Here is a 25,137-nt window from a genome sequence, read left to right on the forward strand (position 1 = left end):
TCCACTGAAAGATTCTGGCATGGAACCTGCCGAATGGAATTGCTTCGTAGGAAGCTACCATCTTTCCCAGGACTCGCGTGCAGTGATGCACCGATACCTGTTTTGGTTTTAGGAGGTCTCTGACTAGAGAAGACAACTCCCTGGCTTTCTCCTCCGGGAGAAACACTTTTTTCTGGGCCGTGTCCAGAATCATTCCCAGGAACATTAGACGTGTCGTGGGGACCAGCTGTGACTTTGGGATATTCAGAATCCAACCGTGCTGGCTCAGCACTTCCTGAGATAGTGCTACTCCCACTAACAACTGTTCCTTGGATCGTGCCTTTATTAGGAGATCGTCCAAGTATGGGATAATTAAAACTCCCTTTTTTCGAAGGAGTATCATCATTTCCGCCATAACCTTGGTAAATACCCTCGGTGCCGTGGAGAGTCCAAACGGCAGCGTCTGGAATTGGTAATGGCAATCCTGTACCACAAATCTGAGGTACTCCTGGTGAGGAGGGTAAATGGGGACATGCAGGTAAGCATCCTTGATGTCCAGGGATACCATGTAATCCCCCTCGTCCAGGCTTGCAATAACCGCCCTGAGCGATTCCATCTTGAACTTGAATTTTTTTATGTATGTGTTCAAGGACTTCAAATTTAGAATGGGTCTCACCGAACCGTCCGGTTTCGGTACCACAAATAGTGTGGAATAGTAGCCCCGGCCTTGTTGGAGTAGGGGTACCTTGATTATCACCTGCTGGGAATACAGCTTGTGAATTGCCGCTAGCACTGCCTCCCTGTCTGAGGGAGCAATCGGCAAGGCGGATTTTAGGAAACGGCGGGGTGGAATCGCCTCGAATTCCAGCCTGTATCCTTGAGATACTATTTGAAGGATCCAGGGATCCACCTGTGAGCGAACCCACTGATCGCTGAAATTCCTGAGGCGGGCCCCCACCGTACCCGGCTCCGCTTGTGAAGCCCCACCGTCATGCGGCGGACTTGGAAGAGGAAGCGGGGGAGGACTTTTGTTCCTGGGAACCTGCTGTTTGCTGCAGCCTTTTTCCCCTGCCTCTGCCTCTTGACAGAAAAGACCCTCCTTTTCCCCGCTTATTTTTCTGGGATCGAAAGGACTGAACCTGATAAAATGGCGCCTTCTTAGGCTGCGAGGGGACATGGGGTAAAAATGCTGACTTCCCAGACGTTGCTGTGGAAACTAGGTCGGAGAGACCATCCCCAAATAATTCCTCCCCTTTATAAGGCAAAACTTCCATGTGCCTTTTGGAATCTGCATCTCCAGTCCACTGGCGAGTCCATAAGCATCTCCTAGCAGAGATAGATAGTGCACTTACTTTAGATGCCAGCCGGCAGATTTCCCTCTGTGCATCTCTCATGTATAAGACTGAGTCTTTTATATGGTCAATTGTTAACAGGATCGTGTCTCTGTCTAGTGTGTCAATATTTTCTGACAGGTTATCTGACCATGCAGCGGCAGCACTGCACATCCAAGCTGACGCAATTGCTGGTCTGAGTATAATGCCTGAGTGTGTATATACAGACTTCAGGATCGCCTCCTGCCTTCTATCAGCAGGTTCCTTAAGGGCGGCCGTATCCTGGGACGGTAGTGCCACCATTTTTGACAAACGTGTGAGCGCTTTATCCACCCTCGGGGGTGTTTCCCAACGTAACCTATCCTCTGGCGGGAAAGGGAACGCCATTAGTAATTTCTTAGGAATCACCAATTTCTTATCAGGGGAAGCCCACGCTTCTTCACACACTTCATTTAATTCATCTGACGGGGGAAAAACTACAGGTAGTTTTTTCTCCCCAAACATAATACCCTTTTTTGTGGTACCTGGATGTAAATCAGAAATATTTAACACCTCTTTCATTGCCTCAATCATGCAGCGAATGGCCTTAACGGGCATTAAATTTGACTCATCGTCGTCGACACTGGCGTCAGTATCCGTGTCGACATCTACTTGTGCCACCTGAGATAACGGGCGTTTTAGAGCCCCTGATGACTTTTGAGACCCTTGGACCGGCACGAGCTGAAGACTCGGCTGTCCCACAGTCGGCATGTCGTCAAATTTTTTATGTAAGGAGTCTATACGTGCACTCATTTCTTGCCATAATACCATCCACTCAGGTGTCTGCCCCGCAGGGGGTGACATCTCTGCTAAAGGCATCTGCTCCCCCTCCACATCATTATCCTCCTCAAACATGTCGACACAGCCGTACCGACACACTCCACACACACAGGGAATGCTCAAATAGAGGACAGGACCCACAAAAGCCCTTTGGGGGGACAGAGTAAGAGTATGCCAGCACACACCAGAGCGCTATATATATACAGGGACTAACTGAGTTATGTCCCTAATAGCTGCTTATACTGTATACAATGCCAATTTAGTGCCCCCCCTCTCTTTTTCCCTCTTACTGTATTGTAGAAATGCAGGGAAGAGCCAGGGAGCTTCCTTCCAGCCGAGCTGTGAGGGAAAAATGGCGCCAGTGTGCTGAGGAGATAGGCTCCGCCCCTTTTTCGCGGCCTATTCTCCCGCTTATTTTGGGATTCTGGCAGGGGTATTTACCTCATATATAGCCCCAGGGGCTATATATTAAGGTATTTTAGCCAGCCAAGGTGTTTTTATTGCTGCCTCAGAGCGCCCCCCCCCAGCGCTCTGCACCCTCAGTGACCGGAGTGTGAAGTGTGTATGAGGAGCAATGGCGCACAGCTGCAGTGCTGTGCGCTACCTTGGTGAAGACAGGACGTCTTCATGCCGCCGATTTTCCGGACCATCTTCCTGCTTCTGGCTCTGTAAGGGGGACGGCGGCGCGGCTCCGGGACCGAACATCAAGGCTGGGCCTGCGGTCGATCCCTCTGGAGCTAATGGTGTCCAGTAGCCTAAGAAGCCCAATCCGGCTGCAAGCAGGCGAGTTCGCTTCTTCTCCCCTTAGTCCCTCGCTGCAGTGAGCCTGTTGCCAGCAGGTCTCACTGAAAAAAACAAATTCTAAGACTATAACTTTCTAAGAGCTCAGGAGAGCCCCTAGTGTGCATCCAACCTCGGCCGGGCACGAAATCTAACTGAGGCTTGGAGGAGGGTCATGGTGGGAGGAGCCAGTGCACACCAGGTAGTCTAAGATCTTTCTAGAGTGCCCAGCCTCCTTCGGAGCCCGCTGTTCCCCATGGTCCTTACGGAGTTTCCAGCATCCACTAGGACGTTAGAGAAAATGTGCATACAATCCTTCGATTTCTCTCACAGATGAGGTCGAAATCGAAGGTTGGCACCGATTATCTCACAACTGTATGGGCACCATAAGCCTTGAATGGAGATAAAGTGGACGGAGATAAAGCACCAACCAATCAGCGTCTAACTGCCACATCACAGACTGGGATGGAAAAATGACAGGAGCTGATTGGCTGGTACTTTATCTCCAGCCACTTATCTCCACCCAAGGATTAGTAAATAGTTGCCTACAACCAAGTAGTAACACTGTCAGTAGCGGATCTTGCCACAGGCACACGGGACTCCGGAGGGCGACGCGCCATGGCAAGATCCGCTAGTGTTGGTCGGTGCCCCCCGGTGCTGTGAAGGAAACTAGACGGGTAGACGCTACCTGTCTAGTTTCCCTTCGTGTAGAGGACCTGACGTCATTGCGCACCGCACAGCACTGTGGGACTGGCACATAGACGCTAGAGGTCATAATTGACCTCTAGTGTCTATGCTGTGCTACGGGAGAGACGTCATGATGTCTCTCCCATAGATCCGAGGAGCAGCGCTGCGCGGTGGAGGTCAGCAGCGGTCAGGAATCAGGAGCGGGGATGGTAAGTATTAAAGCGGCGCTACTCTACAGGGGGCACAAATGGGGGCAAAACGCTATAGGGGGCACAAATGGGGGCAAAACGCTACAGGGGGCACAAATGGGAGCAAAACACTACAGGGGGCACAAATGAGGGCACAACTCTACAGGGGGCGTAACGGACCACACCCCTGTATTAAGCCACGCCCCTATTTTTGCCCGGGGCGCCACAAGGGTAGAACCGGCCGTGAACACTGTCACTCATATAACAATACGATGAGAACATACAAATGTTCTTTCTTAAACTTACTGAATATATCTGCCATTAGCTTGTTCTATATATGGTGCCATCTTAGCAGAATTATCTATTTACTAATTATCTAAATTTACTAGAGTGCTCAAGATTATTTTCCTGTCAAATGTAACGCAAAGGTACAAGGTCACACGTATCACAAAGCATCTCAGTTCATACTAAGAACCCAGAATTAGTTACAAGAATGGGTTATTTTCAGCCCTTCCTTCCTGAACATCTGCCTTTATTAAAAAGAGAACTTCCCCAATTTGTGTTAATTCCTAACCCCCAATTAATAATATAATTACTTACAAACTACTCATTTTACTTTGATGCTGGCAAGTGTCAATACATATTAATAGATATATATTCTACTTTGTGAAAACAATTAATCATTTTCCAATCAGTTAATAATGCAGATAAAAATGGGTCAATGTATTCATACATGGGCTGGACAAGTGGATAAAATACAAGAAAAGCTGCCTGCTTTAAGCACATTTTATTTGTTTGTTTTTTTATTTTTTACATATTTCCATGTGCCTAGGATACAATCTATTCTACTGGCAGCAAGCGCTGAAGCATGAAAAATAGCTCATGCCACGTTCTAAACTGTAACACGACATTTCAGAACAAACAAGCCCATCAGAAACTGAAATATGAATGCACTTGTGTGGTTTTAGCATATGAAAAGAGCAGCCACAGCAGATAGGGGGTGAACAAGGCCTTATGTACTATTGTGCCATCCAGAAGACAGCAAAAAAGCATCAACAGTTGTCGTCAACTGGGGGCATGAAAGTCCCATCATGCTCAATATTTATGGTTGGAGATGGAGAAAAGTCTTTTTGTGTAAAGATATGTATATTTTACCCACCAATAATGCATTTTCATTTCATTTTTACCTGGCAAGGAATCAAGTAACAATGCAACAGTATCTCCGTGGCCACACTGAGCGGCCAAAACAGCTGGATTGTCGTCGCTGGGTTCGGTGGGTAAGAGCACCTGAGCCTCTTGAAGCAGATACCGTACGGAGGGCACATCCCCATAAGCAGCTGTGAGTTTCAGGAGCTGATACTGTGCACACAGAGACATTATATCAATACTGGCATAGTCCGCAAATCAGGATGCTAACACAATATCAGTTATGCAGCCTCCATGCTGCACGGGCAGTAGAAGTATTACTAGTTACAGTATATTGCACCCGCTGCCTGCTCAGACATCACATTTTCCCAGAACAAAAAGTCACACAGGCAGCGATGTGTATACATCAAGGACGTGCGGTGGACATTTCTGCAGAAGATAAACTGTTCTTAAAGGAACACTTTCACAAAATAAAAGCAGTTATTGGAAATGGGGGAGGGGGGATATGAAAGCATCAATCATTGGTGCTGGCAAATAGAAGAAAACTGGAATATGTAGGAGCTGGGTATCCTCTCATAACAAATGTATCTAGCACACTCTCAGAGCTAGGCAAGGGGATACAGTAGTAAAAAGACTATATATATGGGTCTACTACCAGGAATATAACATGTCCATCTATGTTGGAAATATATTTAAATAAAGGCAAGCTTTTCCTCAGAAGAGCACTTTACAGATTATGGGACTGATGTATCAAGCAGTGAAAAAAGAGGCAACCAATCAGCTTTCAGGTAGCATTTATCAAGTACATTCTATCAAATGATAGACACAAACTAATTGGTTGCTATGGCCAATATCTCCACTTGTTGTATCTGCCCTTTTCACTGCCTGATATAGTACCCCATATATCCGTCTTATAACCTTTTATTTACATATCACACTCTGATCCGCGGTGGGTCTCATTGCTGCATTTCATTTCAACACCGTGCTCTAAATTAGAGATCAGATTATTTTCCTGTGGGCACAGCATCTTTTTTTTAACTGCACCAGCCACAAAAGTGCACAGCTCTATAATGACCAAGACTATTGCAATTCAGAGTAAACTGATCACATGTAGACAGTTTTATCCAACCAGTCCTACACTTTGTTTGGTCACTGCAGAGCCTTAGCCGCCCCCCCCATCCTCCCAACACACACACACCTTCTTATGGAGCAAAAGGTATGTCACTAAATGATTGGGAGAACCAAATCAGGATCGGTAGACTGTGCTTGTGTGAGTTAAGAAGATATATTTAACAAATGGAAAAAAAATATTTTTAAAAGTGAAGTTGAATTTGTATATGCCAATATATCTTGTGTAGCAGCTTGGAAGGGCTCATGCAGGCCACCGTACCTTTTCGTGCCGTGGAAGATTTTCCTCACAGGCGGCCTTCACCAGATCAGGCGCTCGGTCTCTTTCCCCCTCACAATATGCGGCCTGGATCTCTGCTATCACTGGGGTTTGATTCACCACAAGTTCCCCGGGCATGGCCTGCTTGTTTCCCATACCTGTGGATCCTAACCAGGACATAGGGAGAACTTATCATACAAGTTTACCACAAATACAATAAACTTCACAATAGTAATCATTAGGGTATAACCATTATATACACCTAGATATCAGTGTGAATGCTTGGTTACAGTAGAGATGCACTGTAATGCTAATGGATACAACCATGGGACACCTACTGGCTTATCCCTAATAGCTGGTCCACAGGCACTAGTCTTTACAGTAGGCCTAGCATTCTGCACCCAATAAGGACCTGCATATGATCACATATATTTACTGTTATAGCTTAGCAGCAATGCATTTGTGATGAAAAAGATGAAAAATCTTTGTTGTGTATTTTAATTTAATTTCTGAAAGTGTACGTTTGTTTTATCAATACACTTTGGAAATACCATTTATTATTCCTACAATAGTAGCATTCCAAGGGAACTCCTAGTATTTTGCTGTTTTCGTATTTATTTATTTATTTGGGGGGGCGTGGGGGTAAATGGTCATCTTATATGGATCTGTTTAGTTACTAGTATCAATACTGTTGCAAGATAGGTTTTGTGTTTAGAATGTTACACACTTGGTTACTCTTTCTTTACAGTCATTTAGGTACTCTTTCTTCAGAAACCTTTGTAATCCATACATACTGAGTTGGCCAATTAAAGTTGCCAAACATAAATTTACAGCGTGACAGAATTCCAGTGATAACCTACAATTAAGTCTGAGAACAAACTCTACAAATAGAACTTTGATGTATAAGTTTTCTACTTTTTACCACAAATGTCTCCAGCATAGACAAAAGTTAACATTTTGGGGTAAATTTACTAAGATGGGAGTTCTATTTAAGATGGGATGTTGCCCATAGCAACCAATCAGATTCTACTTCTCATTTATCTGGCACCTTCTAGAAGATAATACCAGGAATCTGTTTGGTTGCTATGGGCAACATCCCATCTTAAATAGAGCTCCCATCTTAGTAAATGTACCTCTTTGTGTCTAAACATCCTGGCAACTTTTTAGTAAGATAAAGACAATCATCCAGTGGGAGTTCTCAGCTGTCATTCTGACAACTTACATGTTACATAAAAACGTCACAAATACCTACAAAATCATAATAATCTACAAGTAAAGAGTTACAGTTACATAACAATATGCCCTTCCTGTAAAGAAAAATAAGAATTTACTTACCGATAATTCTATTTCTCATAGTCCGTAGTGGATGCTGGGACTCCGTCAGGACCATGGGGAATAGCGGGCTCCGCAGGAGACAGGGCACATCTAAATAAAGCTTTTAGGATCACATGGTGCGTACTGGCTCCTCCCCCTATGACCCTCCTCCAAGGCTCAGTTAGGTACTGTGCCCGGACGAGCGTACACAATAAGGAAGGATCTTGAATCCCGGGTAAGACTCATACCAGCCACACCAATCACACCGTACAACTTGTGATCTGAATCCAGTTAACAGTATGATAACAAAAAACGAAGTAGCCTCTGAAAAGATGGCTCACAACAATAGTAATAACCCGATCTTTGTAACAATAACTATGTACAAGTATTGCAGACAATCCGCACTTGGGATGGGCGCCCAGCATCCACTACGGACTATGAGAAATAGAATTATCGGTAAGTAAATTCTTATTTTCTCTAACGTCCTAGTGGATGCTGGGACTCCGTCAGGACCATGGGGATTATACCAAAGCTCCCAAACGGGCGGGAGAGTGCGGATGACTCTGCAGCACCGAATGAGAGAACTCCAGGTCCTCCTTAGCCAGAGTATCAAATTTGTAAAATTTTACAAACGTGTTCTCCCCTGACCACGTAGCTGCTCGGCAAAGTTGTAATGCCGAGACCCCTCGGGCAGCCGCCCAAGATGAGCCCACTTTCCTTGTGGAGTGGGCCTTTACAGATTTAGGCTGTGGCAGGCCTGCCACAGAATGTGCAAGTTGGATTGTGCTACAGATCCAACGTGCAATCGTCTGTTTAGACGCAGGAGCACCCATCTTGTTGGGTGCATACAATATAAACAACGAGTCAGATTTTCTGACTCCAGCTGTCCTTGAAATATATATTTTTAATGCTCTGACAACGTCCAGTAACTTGGAGTCCTCCAAGTCGCTAGTAGCCGCAGGCACCACAATAGGCTGGTTCAAGTGAAAAGCCGAAACCACCTTAGGGAGAAAATGAGGACGTGTCCGCAGTTCTGCCCTGTCCGAATGGAAAATCAGATATGGGCTTTTGTATGATAAAGCCGCCAACTCTGAAACTCTCCTGGCTGAAGCCAGGGCCAATAGCATGGTTACCTTCCATGTAAGGTATTTTAAATCTACCGATTTTAGAGGCTCAAACCAATGAGATTTGAGAAAATTCAAAACTACGTTCAAATCCCACGGTGCCACTGGAGGCACTATTGGGGGTTGTATATGTAGTACACCTTTGACAAAAGTTTGTACTTCAGGCACTGATGCCAATTCCTTCTGGAAGAAGATTGATAAGGCCGAAATTTGAACTTTAATGGACCCCAATTTTAGGCCCATAGACAATCCTGCTTGCAGGAAATGTAAGAATCGACCCAATTGAAATTCTTCCGTTGGAGCCTTCTTGGCCTCACACCACGCAACATATTTTCGCCAAATGCGGTGATAATGTTGTACAGTCACTTCCTTTCTAGCCTTAATCAAGGTAGGAATAACTTCCTCTGGAATGCCCTTTTCTTTTAGAATCCGGCGTTCAACCGCCATGCCGTCAAACGCAGACGCGGTAAGTCTTGGAACATACAAGGTCCCTGCTGAAGCAGATCCCTTCTTAGAGGTAGAGGCCATGGATCCTCCGTGAGCATCTCTTGAAGTTCCGGATACCAAGTTCTTCTTGGCCAGTCCGGAGCCACCAGTATTGTTCTTACTCCTCTTTTCCGTATAATTCTCAGTACCTTTGGTATGAGAGGCAGAGGAGGGAACACATACACTGACTGGTACACCCACGGTGTTACCAGAGCGTCCACAGCTATTGCCTGAGGGTCTCTTGACCTGGCGCAATATCTGTCCAATTTTTTGTTGAGGCGAGACGCCATCATGTCCACCTTTGGTCTTTCCCAACGGTTCACAATCATGTGGAAGACTTCTGGATGAAGTCCCCACTCTCCCGGGTGAAGGTCGTGTCTGCTGAGGAAGTCTGCTTCCCAGTTGTCCACTCCCGGGATGAACACTGCTGACAGTGCTATGACATGATTCTCCGCCCAGCGCAGAATCCTTGCAGCTTCTGTCATTGCTCTTCTGCTTCTCGTGCCGCCTTGTCGGTTTACGTGGGCGACTGCCGTGATGTTGTCCGACTGGATCAACACCGGCTGACCCTGAAGCAGCGATTTTGCCAGGCTTAGAGCATTGTAGATCGCTCTTAGCTCCAGTATATTTATGTGAAGGGACGTCTCCAGGTTTGACCACACGCCCTGGAAGTTTCTTCCCTGTGTGACTGCTCCCCAGCCTCGTAGGCTGGCATCCGTAGTCACCAGGACCCAGTCCTGTATGCCGAATCTGCGGCCCTCTAACAGATGGGCACTCTGCAACCACCACAGGAGAGACAACCTTGTTCTTGGTGACAGTGTTATCCGCTGATGCATGTGCAGATGCGATCCGGACCATTTGTCCAGCAGATCCCACTGAAATGTCGGTGCATGGAATCTGCCGAATGGAATCGCTTCGTAAGAAGCCACCATCTTTCCCAGGACTCTTGTGCATTGATGTACTGACACAGTTCCTGGTTTTAGGAGGTTCCTGACAAGTTCGGATAACTCCCTTGCTTTCTCCTCCGGGAGAAACACCTTTTTCTGAACCGTGTCCAGAATCATTCCCAGGAACAGCAGACGAGTTGTCGGGGTCAATTGAGATTTTGGAAGATTCAGAATCCACCCGTGTTGCTGAAGCACTACCTGGGTTAGTGCTACACCGACTTCCAGCTGTTCTCTGGACTTTGCCGTTATCAGGAGATCGTCCAAGTAAGGGATAATTAATACGCCTTTTCTTCGTAGAAGAACCATCATTTCGGTCATTACCTTGGTAAAGACCCGAGGGGCCGTGGACAAACCAAACGGCAGCGTTTGAAACTGATAATGACAGTCTTGTATCACGAACCTGAGATACCCTTGGTGTGAGGGGTAAATTGGGACATGCAGATAAGCATCTTTTATGTCCAGGGACACCATGAAGTCCCCTTCTTCCAGATTCGCTATCACTGCTCTGAGTGACTCCATCTTGAACTTGAATTTCTGTATGTACAGGTTCAAGGATTTCAGGTTTAGAATAGGTCTTACCGAACCGTCCGGCTTCGGTACCACAAATAGTGTGGAATAATACCCCTTTCCCTGTTGTAGGAGGGGTACCTTGACTATCACCTGCTGAGAATACAGCTTGTGAATGGCTTCCAAAACCGACGTCCTTTCTGAGGGAGACGTTGGTAAAGCAGACTTTAGGAACCGGCGAGGGGGAGACCTTTCGAACTCCAACATGTAACCCTGAGATATTATCTGCAGGATCCACGGGTCCACTTGTGAGCGAGCCCACTGATTGCTGAAAATCTTGAGTCGACCCCCCACCGCTCCTGAGTCCGCTTGTAAAGCCCCAGCGTCATGCTGATGGCTTTGTAGAACCCGGGGCGGGCTTCTGGTCCTGGGCAGGGGCTGCTTGCTGCCCTCTCTTACCCTTTCCTCTGCCTCGCGGCAGATAAGACTGTCCTTTTGGTCGCTTGTTTTTATAGGAGCGAAAGGACTGCGGCTGAAAAGACGGTGTCTTTTTCTGTTGGGAGGGGGTCTGAGGTAAAAAAGTGGATTTGCCGGCAGTTGCCGTGGCCACCAGGTCCGAAAGACCGACCCCAAATAATTCCTCTCCTTTATATGGCAATACTTCCATATGCCTTTTGGAATCCGCATCACCTGACCACTGTCGCGTCCATAAACTTCTTCTGGCAGATATGGACATCGCGCTTACTCTTGATGCTAGAGTACAAATATCCCTCTGAGCATCTCGCCTATAAAGAAAAGCATCCTTTAATTGCTCTAGAGTCAATAAAATACTGTCCCTATCCAGGGTATCAATATTTTCAGTCAGAGAATCCAACCACACTACCCCAGCACTGCACATCCAGGCTGAGGCTACTGCCGGTCGCAGTATAACACCAGTATGTGTGTATATACTCTTCAGTGTAGTTTCCAGCCTCCTATCTGCTGGATCCTTGAGGGCGGCCGTATCAGGAGACGGCAACGCCACTTGCTTTGATAAACGTGTGAGCGCCTTATCCACCCTAGGGGGTGTTTCCCAGCGCGCCCTAACCTCTGGTGGGAAAGGGTATAATGCCAATAACTTCTTGGAAATTAGCAGTTTTCTATCTGGGTTAACCCACGCTTCGTCACACACGTCATTTAATTCCTCTGATTCTGGAAAAGCTACAGGTAGTTTTTTCACCCCCCACATAATACCCCTTTTTGAGGTACCAGCAGTATCAGAGATCTGCAAAGCCTCCTTCATTGCCGTGATCATATAACGTGTGGCCCTATTGGAAAATACGTTTGTTTCTTCACCGTCGACACTAGATTCATCTGTGTCGGTACCCGTGTCGACTGACTGAGGTAAGGGACGTTTTACAGCCCCTGACGGTGTCTGAGACGCCTGAGCCGGTACTAACTGGTTTTCCGGCCGTCTCATTTCGTCAACTGACTTTTGTAATGTGCTAACATTATCACGTAATTCCATAACTAAAGCCATCCATTCCGGTGTCGACTCCCTAGGGGGTGACATCACCATTACCGGCAATTGCTCTGCCTCCACACCAACATCGTCCTCATACATGTCGACACACACGTACCGACACACAGCAGCCACACAGGGAATGCTCTAATCGAAGACAGGACCCTCTTAGCCCTTTGGGGAGACAGAGGGAGAGTTTGCCAGCACACACCAAAAACGCTATAAATGTATATAAACAACCCTAGAAGGTGTTGTTTTTGATATAAGCGCTTTTAATATATCAATATCGCCAAATTATGCCCCCCTTCTCTTTGTTACCCTGTTTCTGTAGTGCAGTGCAGGGGAGAGTCCTGGGAGCCTTCCTCACCAGCGGAGCTGAGCAGGAAAATGGCGCTGAGTGCTGAGGAGAATAAGCTCCGCCCCTTTTTCGGCGGGCTTTTCTCCCGGGTTTTAAGAAAACTGGCCTGGGTTAAATACATACATATAGCCTTAATGGCTATATGTGATGTATTTATTTTGCCACTAAAGGTATTTAATATTGCTGCCCAGGGCGCCCCCAGCAGCGCCCTGCACCCTCCGTGACTGAATCAGTGAGACGTGTAGCAACAATGGCGCACAGCTGCAGTGCTGTGCGCTACCTTCATGAAGACTGAGGAGTCTTCTGCCGCCTGCTTTCCGGACCTCCGTCTTCAGCGTCTGTAAGGGGGATTGGCGGCGCGGCTCCGGGACGAACCCCAGGAAGACCTGTGTTCCGACTCCCTCTGGAGCTAAGTGTCCAGTAGCCTAAGACTCCAATCCATCCTGCACGCAGGTGAGTTGGAAATCTCTCCCCTAAGTCCCTCGATGCAGTGATCCTGTTGCCAGCAGGATTCACTGAGATTTAAACCTAAAAAAACTTTTTCTAAGCAGCTCTTTAGGAGAGCCACCTAGATTGCACCCTTCTCGGACGGGCACAAAAACCTAACAGAGGCTTGGAGGAGGGTCATAGGGGGAGGAGCCAGTACGCACCATGTGATCCTAAAAGCTTTATTTAGATGTGCCGTCTCCTGCGGAGCCCACTATTCCCCATGGTCCTGACGGAGTCCCAGCATCCACTAGGACGTTAGAGAAATAGGATTTTAGTTACCGACCGGTAAATCCTTTTCTCGTAGTCCGTAGAGGATACTGGGGTCCACATTAGTACCATGGGGTATAGACGGGTCCACTAGGAGCCATGGGCACTTTAAGAAATTGATAGTGTGGGCTGGATCCTCCCTCTATGACCCTCCTACCAGACTCAGTCTAGGAAACTGTACCCGAGAAGACAGACATACTTTGAGAGAAGGATATAAAAGGATAGTGGTGAGATTCAGAACCAGCACACACAAACTAGAGGAGAGCCAAGCTAACCAAACTTTAAACCAGGAACAGCAACCGCTGAACCAACAATACTTAACCAAGTAACAGTGCAGGAAGAAACAAAGCACCGGGCGGGCGCCCAGTATCCTCTACGGACTACGAGAAAAGGATTTACCAGTAGGTAATTAAAATCCTATTTTCTCTTATGTCCTAGAGGATACTGGGGTCCACATTAGTACCATGGGGATGTACCAAAGCTCCCAAACCGGGTGGGAGAGTGCTGAGGTTCCTGCAGAACTGATTGACCAAACTGAAGGTAATCGGAGGACAAAAGTATCAAACTTGTAGAACTTAGCAAACGTGTTCGAACCTGACCAAGTAGCTGCTCAGCAGAGCTGTAAACCAAGACACGCTAGGCAGCCGCCCAGAAAGAACCCACCGATCTAGTAGAGTAGGCCTGTACAGATTTTGGACACTGCAAACCTGCCGTGGAATAAGCATGCTGGATAGTAAGCCTAATCCAGCGTGCAATTGTCTGCTTTGAAGCAGAACACCCAATTTTGGGGGTAATTCAGAGTTGATCGCAGCAGCAAATTTGTTAGCAGTTGGGCAAAACCATGTGCACTGCCAGGGCCGTCTTTTCGTATGGGCTCAATGGGCTCTTGCCCAAGGGCCCCAGGAGTATAAGGGCCATAGGCTGATAGCTGAGGGTCCCCTCTTTCCAGGGGTACCAGATTTTTGAAAATCGGCCCTAGGGAACCAGAGATATCCGACTTCAAAGCAGTGGTCCCCATCCAAGCCTGTTAATTGCTCTTCCCAGCCAGATATCTCGGGCTTGTATGACTAAGGGGCCCTACACACCCGGCGATCCGCCGCCGAGCTGCCGACGGCGGATACGGCCGACGAGCGACCCGGCGGCGGGGGGGGGGGGCAGTGACGGGGGGAGTGAAGTTTCTTCACTCCCCCCGTCACCCGGCTGCATTGAAGTGCAGGCAAATATGGACGAGATCGTCCATATTGGCCTGCATGCACAGCCGACGGGAGACCAGCGATTAACGAGCGCGGGGCCGCGCATCGTTCATCGCAGGATCCTCCACACTGAAAGATATGAACGAGTTCTCGTTCATTTATGAACGAGATCGTTCATATCTTTTAAAAAATCGGCCAGTGTGTAGGGCCTATTAGAGTAGTTCTGAGGGTATACTCCAAAAGCTGTGACTCTCTTCTTTCAGTGGACACTGGCAGCTTGTCTCTACTATGCCCAGGACCAGAGATATCAGCCTTTCAGCAGCTGGTCCCTGCTCCAGCTCCACACACCTAATATGCAGATTTATATTTTTGTTGGTGGATTGCTCTGGCTCCTGAGCTCTGATCCCCAAGTCCCCAGTACCTCCTGAAAGGTGTCCCCAGTACCTCCTGAAAGGTGTCCCCAGTACCTCCTGAAAGTGACCCCAGTACCTCCTGACAGATGTCCCCAGTACCTCCTGAAAGGTGTTCCCAGTACCTCCTGAAAGGTGTTCCCAGTACCTCCTGAAAGGTGACCCCAGTACCTCCTGACAGGTGAGACACTCTAATTTTTTATCCCATGCAAAGCTAAGAAATATTTTTCCATGAACTTGAGATATCTGCAGTCAAGCAAGCTGCCCAGACCCCTGAAAAATGATGAAAATTAAGCCCACTCCACTATCGACCCCTCCCTTACGTATTAAACACCCCATACCAACCTGGAAGTCATGTACCAGGGCCCCTTCATTCAGCCCAATGCCCCCTTCTACAGGTTAGTGTTCTCCCTCCCGCCCCATCTGTGCAGTAAAGGAGTAATTAGCAGAAACTACTGCTCCAGGTCCTACATGCTGAGCAGAAGATAGAACACCCCTGACCGCCTGCGGGACATCAAAGCTGCCGCTGATAGCACCCCCACCCATGGAGTATGGGTAGGGGCCCCAGTGTATTGCTGTGCCCAGGGGCCCACACTGCTGTTAAGACGGCCCTGTGCACTGCAGGGGGGGGGGGGGGGGGGCAGATATGACGGGATCCGGTCTGAAGATCGACAGTATCTAGGTCGACAATGTTTAGGTCGACAATGTTTAGGTCGACAGTCACTAGGTCGACATGGATGGAAGGTCGACAGGGTTTCTAGGTCGACATGTGCTAGGTCGACAGGTCTAAAGGTCGACATGAGTTTTTCACATTTTTTTTCTTTTTTTGAATTTTTCATACTCAACGATCCACGTGGACTACGATTGGAACGGTAATCTGTGCCGAGCGAAGCGGTAGCGGAGCGAAGGCACCATGCCCGAAGCATGGTGAGCGAAGCGAGCCATGCGAGGGGACGCGGTGCACTAATTTGGGATCCCGGTCACTCTACGAAGAAAACGACACAAAAAAAAAAATCATCATGTCGACCTTTAGACCTGTCGACATAGCACATGTCGACCTAGAAACCCTGTCGACCTTCCATCCATGTCGACCTAGTGACTGTCGACCTAAACATTGTCGACCTAGATACTGTCGATTTGATGAACCACACCCGATATAACATGTGCATGCAGAGAGAGTTAGATTTGGATGGGTTATATTGTTTCCGTGCAGGTTAAATACTGGCTGCTTTATTTTTACACTGCAATTTAGATTTCAGATTGAACACACCCCACCCAAATCTAACTCTCTCTGCATATGTTATATCTGCCCCCACTGCAGTGCACATTATTTTTCCCAACTGCTAACAAATTTACTGCTGCGATCAACTCTGAATTACCCCCTTTATTGGGATCATAGAGAATAGACAGCGAGTCAGATTTTCTGTGACAAGATATCCTCTTCACATAGATCTTGAAAGCCCTCACAACATCCAAGGACTTTGAAGTAGCAGAGGTGTCGGTAACCACCGGAACCACAATAGGCTGGATGATAAGAAACGCAAGCACCACTTTAGGAAGAAATTGCTGACGAGTTCTGCGTTCAGCCCTATCTTCATGAAAAATCAAATAGGGGTTTTTGTGAGACAACGCCCCCAGCTCCGACATACGCCTTGCTGAAGCCAAGGCCAACAGCGTGACGGCCTTCCACGTAAGAAACTTGACGTCAACATCCTGTAAAGGCTCAAACAATTCCAATTGCAGGAACTGCAACACCACGTTGAGATGCCAAGGTGCCTTTGGAGGCACAAAGGGCGGTTGGATGTGCAGAACCCCCTTCAAAAATGTCTGAACCTCAGGGAGAGAAGCCAATTGTTTCTGGAAGAAAATGGATAAGGCCGAAATCTGGACTTTTATGGAGTTCAAACGTAGGTCCACATCCACAACGGACTGCAGAAAAAGGAGAAAACATCCCACTTGAAATTCCACCACAGGAAATTTCCTGTACTCTCACCAAGAGACATATTTTTTTTTTTTTTTAAATACGGTGGTAATGTTTAGACCCCCTTTCTGGCTTGGATCAGGGTTGGAATAACCCTATCCGGGATCCCTTTCCGTGCTAGAATTTGACGCTCAACCTCCATGCCATCAAACGTAGCCGTGGTAAGTCTTGATAGACGAATGGCCCCTGTTGGAGAAGGTCCTCATGAAGAGCAAGAGGCCACGGGTCCTCTAGGAGCATCTCCAGTAGATCCGCATACCAGGCCCTTCTTGGCCAGTCCGGAACAATGAGAATTGCTTGAACCTTTTCTCTTTTTATACTTTTGAGACTCTTTGGGATCAATGGGAGTGGTGGAAACACGTACACCATCTGGTAGACCCATGGAGTCACCAGAGCGTCCACCGCCACTGCTTGCGGGTCCCTCGATCTGGAACAATACCGCTTGAGCTTCTTGTTGAGACGAGAGGCCATTATGTCGATTTGTGGCATTCCCCACCGATGTGTCAAGCACCCGAACACCTCCGGGTGAAGGCCCCAGTCTCCTGGGTGGAGGTCGTGTCTGCTGAGGAAGTCTGCTTCCCAGTTGGCTGCTCCCGGAATGAAGATCGCGGACAATGCCACAGCGTGTCTTTCTGCCCAGAAGAGAATCATTGTTACCTCCGACATTGCTGTCCTGCTCTTCATTCGCCTTGTCGGTTTATGTACGTTACTGCCGTCACATTGTTCGACTGAACCTGAATGGCTTGATCTTGAAGAAGATGTGATGCCTGTAGAAGGGCGTTGTATATAGCCCTTAGTTCCAGAATGTTGATTTGGAAGAATGGCTTCCTGACTTGACCATTTTCCTTGGAACTATTCCCCTTGGGTGACTGCTCCCCAACCTCTGAGGCTTGCATCTGTGGTAAGCAGAATCCAATTTTGAATCCCGAACCTTCGGCCCTCGGTCAGGTGAGAAGTCTGAAGCCACCACAGAAGAGAAATCCTGGCTTTTGGCGACAGACATATCCTCTGGTGGATGTGAAGATGCGATCCGGACCATTTGTCCAGCAGATCCAGCTGGAAGGGTCTTGCATGAAACTTTCCGTACTGCAGCGCCTCGTAAGCAGCTACCATCTTCCCCATAAGGCGAATGCATAGATGCACCGATGCCCGGGATTGTCTTAGAACATCCCGCACCATTGACTGGATTACCAATACTTTTTCCAACGGAAGGAATACCTTCTGTCCCTCAGTATCCAATATCATTCCCAGGAAAATAAGCCTCCGTGTTGGTTCCAGATGAAATTTTTGTAGGTTTAAAATCCACCCGTGATCCTGGAGGAGTCAGGTTGAGAGGGCAATGTTGACAAACAACCTCTTCCTGGATGGTGCTTTTATCAGCAGATCATCCAGGTATAGTATTATGTACACTCCCTGTTTGCGGAGGAGAAATATCATCCCTGCCATTACCTTGGTGAACATCCTCGGTGCTGTAGATAGGCCAAATGGCAGGGCCTGAAACTGGTAGTGACGGTCCTGTAATGCAAACCATAGATAAGCCTGATGAGGCGGCCAAATCGGAATATGAAGGTACGCATCCTTGATATCCAGGACACCAAGAATTCCCTCCTCCAGAATTGAGATCACCACTCTCAGAGACTCCATCTTGAACTTGAACACCCGTAAGTATAGGTTCAATGACTTGAGGTTTAAAATGGGCCTTACCGAACCGTCCGGTTTCGGAACTACAAACAGGTTGGAATAATAACCCTGGTTTTTCAGCTGAAGTGGTACTGGAACAATGACCTGAGTCTGTACCAGTTTCTGAATTGCTTCCAGTAAAGTTATACTTGGTTCTTGAGAAGCTGGTAAGCCTGATTTGAAGAATCTGTGAGGTGGGAGTTCCAGAAACTCCAGTCTGTAACCCTGGGCTATAAGATCTTTGACCCAGGGATCCTGGCATGACGTTGCCCATATGTGACTGAAAAATCTCAAACGGCCTCCCACCTGCCTGTCTTCCAGGCAGTGCGGTCCACCGTCATGCCGAAGGCTTAGAGCAAGCAGAACCGGGGTTCTGTTCCTGTGAACCAGCAGTTGCTGGTTTTCTGGGATTACCTCTATTGCCTTTGAAGGCCGCAGAAGAAACTTTGGTCTTATTTTTAAACTTTGCTGTCCGAAAGGACTGTAGAGTTGGAACAGTGTAGGATTTTCTAGCCGGGGAAGCTGCGGAAGGAAGGTATGTAGACTGTCAAAGTCAGAAAAATGTCTCAATGCACGTTGCCATATTTGCACCGCACACTGGTCCGCGCTGCGCGTGCATGCGCTCTCCCGTGGATTCGCATACCCGCAATAACGTGCACTCGCAGGCGCGGTATGCGTATTTACGGTAGAGTTTATGTAGTCGTAGCGTGCGACTCATTCGTTACAAATGTTCACAATTAATGTAGTTCATAGATCATGGTCCCTTTGATAGATTCTGAAAGTTTGGTTAAAATACAATGTCCCAGAGCTGAGGAATCCCTCTTTATATCGTACGAAGGGTCTAACAGGAATCATACAGCAGTGTTTGGTACCCATCGGAAGAGTATTTAATTAGCAATATTCCGGTGTTGGTTTGGAGCGTATTAATCGCTCGTGCGAATAGTTATGGACATAAGAAGTTTATGTCCATTTCTATTAATTACACATACTCAGGTATGCGGCGGGAAACCCAGTTTCCCACCCACCTGAGCTGTTGGAAATCGTCACAGCCCACCTGTATGAATCACCCTATGACCTTTTGTTATGATACAGGGCCGAATTCCTTCGGCCAATGGACAATGGGATTGTAGGACCAGGAGATTGCATTGTGTGTGGGGCATAAATAGGCAGGCCGACCACATCCAGCTCTCACTCTCTCATCAACGGTTATCTGCTGATAGCCGGGAGCTGGATATCGAGGCGCAGGCGATCATACCCTTTGTGCGTAAGTTTCTCTCCGTAATCATTGTCTTTCTGTGAGCCAATTTCTCTCATCTCATCTCTCTCTCTCTCTCTCTCTCTCTGTTCTGTTCTCTCATATCTCCCCTAGACTAGGCTAGTATTGTATTGTATTAGATAGTATTGTATTGTATTGCATTTAGGTCAGTGTAGTATTGTCTTTTTGTATTTATTGTTTAGTTCTGTGGTTAGGAAGTCTCTGTTATATTGTAGTGTATCATTTGTACTGTTATCCCCTTTTACAAGTATATTAGATATAATACAGTTAATAGGCCTTGGAACCTAAACCAGTATCTGTATATTTTCTATAGTGATAAGTGTTCACTTGAGCGTCGGTGACGCTCAAGCAGCTTTGTAGATAGTCAGGTTACACAAGGTTGCACCTACACCCTGTACTCACATTAAGGTATTCAGTGTATTTCATTGGTATAAGGTTTTATCATAAAGGTATAGTGTTGTGAGCGTCTGCATCGCTGGTGACCTCCTCGTGGTCTCGAGCGTAAGCTACGCCATAGCGAATCATTCCCCTAGACATAACCAATAACGTGTCTTGTGATCACTGGGCCGTAAGCGAACGTGACGCTTGAGCGTCTCGCCTACGGCTGAGCGATCGCTACGCAGATAGCGTACCATTACGGTACTTCTTAAGTAAACAGCGTACAGTGTTCTTAGCTTCATAAAGGGTTGTTTATACGACAAAGGAATTTAGCATTGTCAAGACCTACCCGCCGTAGCCTTGGATATCCACGTATCCAGTTCATCTCCAAAGAGGGCTTCACCTGTGAAAGGTAGGCTTTCCACGCCCTTCCTGGAATCCGCGTCCGCAGTCCACTGGTGTAGCCACAAGCTCCTGTGTGCCGACACTGCCATGGCAGTGGTGCGTGCATTGAGTAAACCAATTTCCTTTATGGCCTCCACCATACAGTTAGGAGAATCCTGTATATGCTGTAGGAGTAAAACCATCTCCCCCCTGGATAAGGACTCTAACCCGTCAATTAGATTACCCGACCATTTAGCAATGGCCCTAGAGATCCATGCACAAGCTATAGTGGGTCTCTGGGCCACCCCCACAGCTGTGTACAGATATTTGAGAGTGGTCTCAATCTTGCAGTCTACAGCATCCTTCAAGGAAGCTGCCCCAGGAACAGGTAACAGGTAACATCTTACGTGACAGCCTAGAAACCGATGCGTCAACAATCGGTGGGTTTTCCCATTTTTTCCTATCATCCTGAGGGAACGGGAAGGAGGTGAGTAACCATTTTAGGACCTGAAACTTCTTGTCAGGATATAACATGTGCAGAGAGAGTTAGATTTGGGTGGGTTATATTGTTTCTGTGCAGAGTAAATACTGGCTGCTTTATTTTTACACTGCAATTTAGATTTCAGTTTGAATACACCCCACCCAAATCTAACTCCCCCTGCACATGTTATATCTGTCCCCCCTGCAGTGTACATAGTTTTTCCCAACTGCTGACAGAATTAGGACCACAGAGTATATTGGAGCCAGCCACACAGCGACCCTATAGCTAAAGTACAAATTCAGCTGGGTCGCAAACTAAGTAGCCTTAATATGGTTTAGTACATCAAATATTGCTCCCCCCCCCCCTTTGCTATGACCCCCTGGTACTGCTGAGGTGCTCTGGAGTCCTTGTGGAGGAGCTGCGCTTCCTTGTCAGTCTGTCTGTATGCAGAGGGAAAATGGCGCTGGTGAGCTGCTGGATCCGCTCATAGTGAAGCCCCACCCCCTTAATGGCGTGCGGTCTTCCCATTTTTTTTTAAATACGGGCTGAGGTAATTTCTGTCCTACAGTGGGTTAAAACCACTGTAGAAGCGCTGCCAGTGTGGGTATATGGATGTTGTGGCTTCAGCTCCCCCCTCACAGCAGAACACACACCCTGTATGCCTCTGAAGCCTGGAGCCGCAGCCTCTACCCTTGTGCCACCATTAAAGCCGGTGACCCGCTAACTGGGACGCCGGCCACCTACTCACCACTCTTCATTCTTCTGGCTCTGTTAGGGGTGGCGGCGTGCTGCCGGTCTGTACGCTCGCCGTGGTGGGGCTTGCAAATAGGACCCTCAGGAGCTCAGTGTCCTGTCAGCGGGGAACAGGACCATTTACCCTAGGGAGGTTGGGCCGTTCCCCCACCTAAGTCCCAAGAAGCAGGCAGTCTGGTGCCGGCCAGACCTGCCTGAAAACAACAAAATAGAAAATAAATGCAGAAAACTGTTCAGGAGCTTCCCAAGCCTGACCGGCTCCTCCGGGCACATTTTGTAAACGGAGTCTGGTAGGAGGGGCATAGAGGGAGGAGCCAGCCCACACTATCAATTTCTTAAAGTGTCCATGGCTCCTAGTGGACCCGTCTATGGGGGTAATTCCGAGTTGATTGCAGCAGGAATTTTGTTAGCAGTTGGGCAAAACCATGTGCACTGCAGGGGAGGCAGATATAACATGTGCAGAGAAAGTTAGATTTGGGTGGGGGGGTGTTCAATCTGCAATCTAAATTGCAGTGTAAAAATAGCAGCCAGTATTTACCCTGCACAGAAACAATATAACTCACCCAAATCTATCTCTCTCTGCACATATTATATCTGTCTCCCCTGCAGTGCACATGGTTTTGCCCAACTGCTAACAAATTTCCTGCTGCGATCAACTCAGAATTGCCCCCTATACCCCATGTACTAATGTGGACCCCAGTATCCTCTAGGACATAAGAGAATTACATTTTATGCTCAATTCCAGGCACAAAACATCTTAAATACTGTATACAAAATACTAACATTTTAAAAATAAAAATTAAACCTTTCACATAAAAAGGATGACCTTTTTTAATCCAAAATGTTTACAGACATATATGAGTACAGGAATTTTCCTAAGGAAAATAGGCCAATGCTGAAGCACCAGAAATAGCAAAACAAGCGTGTTTCTTTAGCTCACCGGCTTACATAATGCATAGAGTCTGACTACAGCTGCTGGTTAATTATTCAGCAAATTTCAAGTGGCAGAGACATCTGAGAGGGCTCCTGAGGTTTAGCCCATTAGGATTGCAGTTTTTCAGCCTCTTCTCCCCATTTTGAAGGGCACACACAATCTTAACTCTTTTTTTGCAGCAGCACAAAGGCCAATCGCAATATTTGTTAAAAAAAAAATCTTGCAATTTCGAATGTTTATACAAATGAGTAATTATTACTTCCACGACTAACAATATTAATACTTCTACTATTATTACTAGTGCTAGAAATAAAAAAAGTATTAATACTATTACAATAATAAAGATATTATTATTAATCATAACAATAATAATAGGAGTGCAATTTGCAGCAGATGTCTTGAAATTAACAAGTTGCACTTTTGGAATCGAAAAGTATGTCTCAGGGAGTTCTGCAGCTCCTGCGTTTCTTCCAATACATTTTTTTATAAGGCCATATGTATTGTAACATACAGTTCTATTAATAGAGGTATGCCTATCCATAATGTTATCTATCCCTTGTCATTATAACAGGCTGTTTTCCATGGTGCACAGATTCCAGCACTACACATCACAATATTCACACCTATACAACATTAATATGTGGACTAAATCTAGGACATATGGAAAGAAACTGACAACAGTTACATAGGCAGAAGCACAGCCTACGTAGCGTTCATGCATATATTATTTATTACCAGTTATTTATATAGCGCACACACATTCCGCAGCGCATACATCCTCTGCTTTTCATGTGACAGGTCACAAGATACACAAACAAGCCCTGGTAAAGAAGCACTATTATACGTTCCAGTACAGGTAGAAGAATAATGGTAGAACTGACCTTTTCATGATTTGGAGACATCAGATGGGGGTCTAGTGAGGCACTGACTACATCAATATAAGGCTCATGGATACAGCACATAGCTGTCACAGTCTCAGATTAGATCTAAATGACCTTCCTGCTATCAGAGCATCCCTGGAATCAAGGATCTTGTGGAGAGGCTTCCTCACCTCAGACAGGCGGAGATAAGAGAGAGGGAGGGGAGATGGCTTCAGCTACATCCATCCTGTCAATTTTCTATTCCCTGTCCCATTAGAGTAGTGTAACATAAACTGCTGATGCTTCACATGGGTATTAGCAAAGGAAAAAAACAAAAAATAAGAATTTACTCACCGGTAAATCTATTTCTCGTAGTCCGTAGTGGATGCTGGGAACTCCATAAGGACCATGGGGAATAGCGGGCTCCGCAGGAGACTGGGCACTCTAAAAGAAAGATTAGGTACTATCTGGTGTGCACTGGCTCCTCCCTCTATGCCCCTCCTCCAGACCTCAGTTAGGGAAACTGTGCCCGGAAGAGCTGACACAATAAGGAAAGGATTTGGAATCCCGGGTAAGACTCATACCAGCCACACCAATCACACCGTACAACTCGTGATACTATACCCAGTTAACAGTATGAATAACAACTGAGCCTCACGAAAAGATGGCTCATAACAATAACCCTTTAGTTAGGCAATAACTATATACAAGTATTGCAGACAATCCGCACTTGGGATGGGCGCCCAGCATCCACTACGGACTACGAGAAATAGAATTACCGGTGGGTAAATTCTTATTTTCTCTGACGTCCTAGTGGATGCTGGGAACTCCGTAAGGACCATGGGGATTATACCAAAGCTCCCAAACGGGCGGGAGAGTGCGGATGACTCTGCAGCACCGAATGAGCAAACTCAAGGTCCTCCTCAGCCAGGGTATCAAACTTGTAAAATTTTGCAAATGTGTTTGAACCCGACCAAGTAGCAGCTCGGCAAAGCTGTAAAGCCGAGACCCCTTTGGGCAGCCGCCCAAGAAGAGCCCACCTTCCTCGTGGAATGGGCTTTCTCTATCGTCCTAAGTGGATGCTGGGGTTCCTGAAAGGACCATGGGGAATAGCGGCTCCGCAGGAGACAGGGCACAAAAAAGTAAAGCTTTACTAGGTCAGGTGGTGTGCACTGGCTCCTCCCCCTATGACCCTCCTCCAGACTCCAGTTAGATTTTGTGCCCGAACGAGAAGGGTGCAATCTAGGTGGCTCTCCTAAAGAGCTGCTTAGAGAAAGTTTAGTTTAGGTTTTTTTCTTTACAGTGAGTCCTGCTGGCAACAGGATCACTGCAACGTGGGACTTAGGGGGAAAGTAGTAAACTCACCTGCATGCAGAGTGGATTTGCTGCTTGGCTACTGGACACCATTAGCTCCAGAGGGATCGAACACAGGCCCAGCCGTGGAGTCCGGTCCCGGAGCCGCGCCGCCGACCCCCTTGCAGATGCTGAAGCGTGAAG

At 47.1% G+C, this 25,137-nt stretch overlaps 1 protein-coding gene across 1 annotated transcript in view; it reads right to left on the reverse strand.

The window, feature by feature from the left end:
- LRRK1 (leucine rich repeat kinase 1) overlaps window positions 1-25,137 on the reverse strand; it is a 244,638-nt gene that overhangs the window by 134,885 nt on the left and 84,616 nt on the right. The window contains exons 3-4 of the mRNA XM_063925660.1: window positions 6,321-6,484; window positions 4,972-5,143 (exon numbers count right to left, since the gene is read on the reverse strand). Of these exons, the coding sequence (XP_063781730.1) occupies window positions 4,972-5,143; window positions 6,321-6,484 (336 nt within the window). The remainder of the gene's footprint in view (window positions 1-4,971; window positions 5,144-6,320; window positions 6,485-25,137) is intronic.

The sequence above is a fragment of the Pseudophryne corroboree genome, chromosome 6, assembly GCF_028390025.1.
Source record: "Pseudophryne corroboree isolate aPseCor3 chromosome 6, aPseCor3.hap2, whole genome shotgun sequence".
NCBI classification, from domain to species: domain Eukaryota; kingdom Metazoa; phylum Chordata; class Amphibia; order Anura; family Myobatrachidae; genus Pseudophryne; species Pseudophryne corroboree.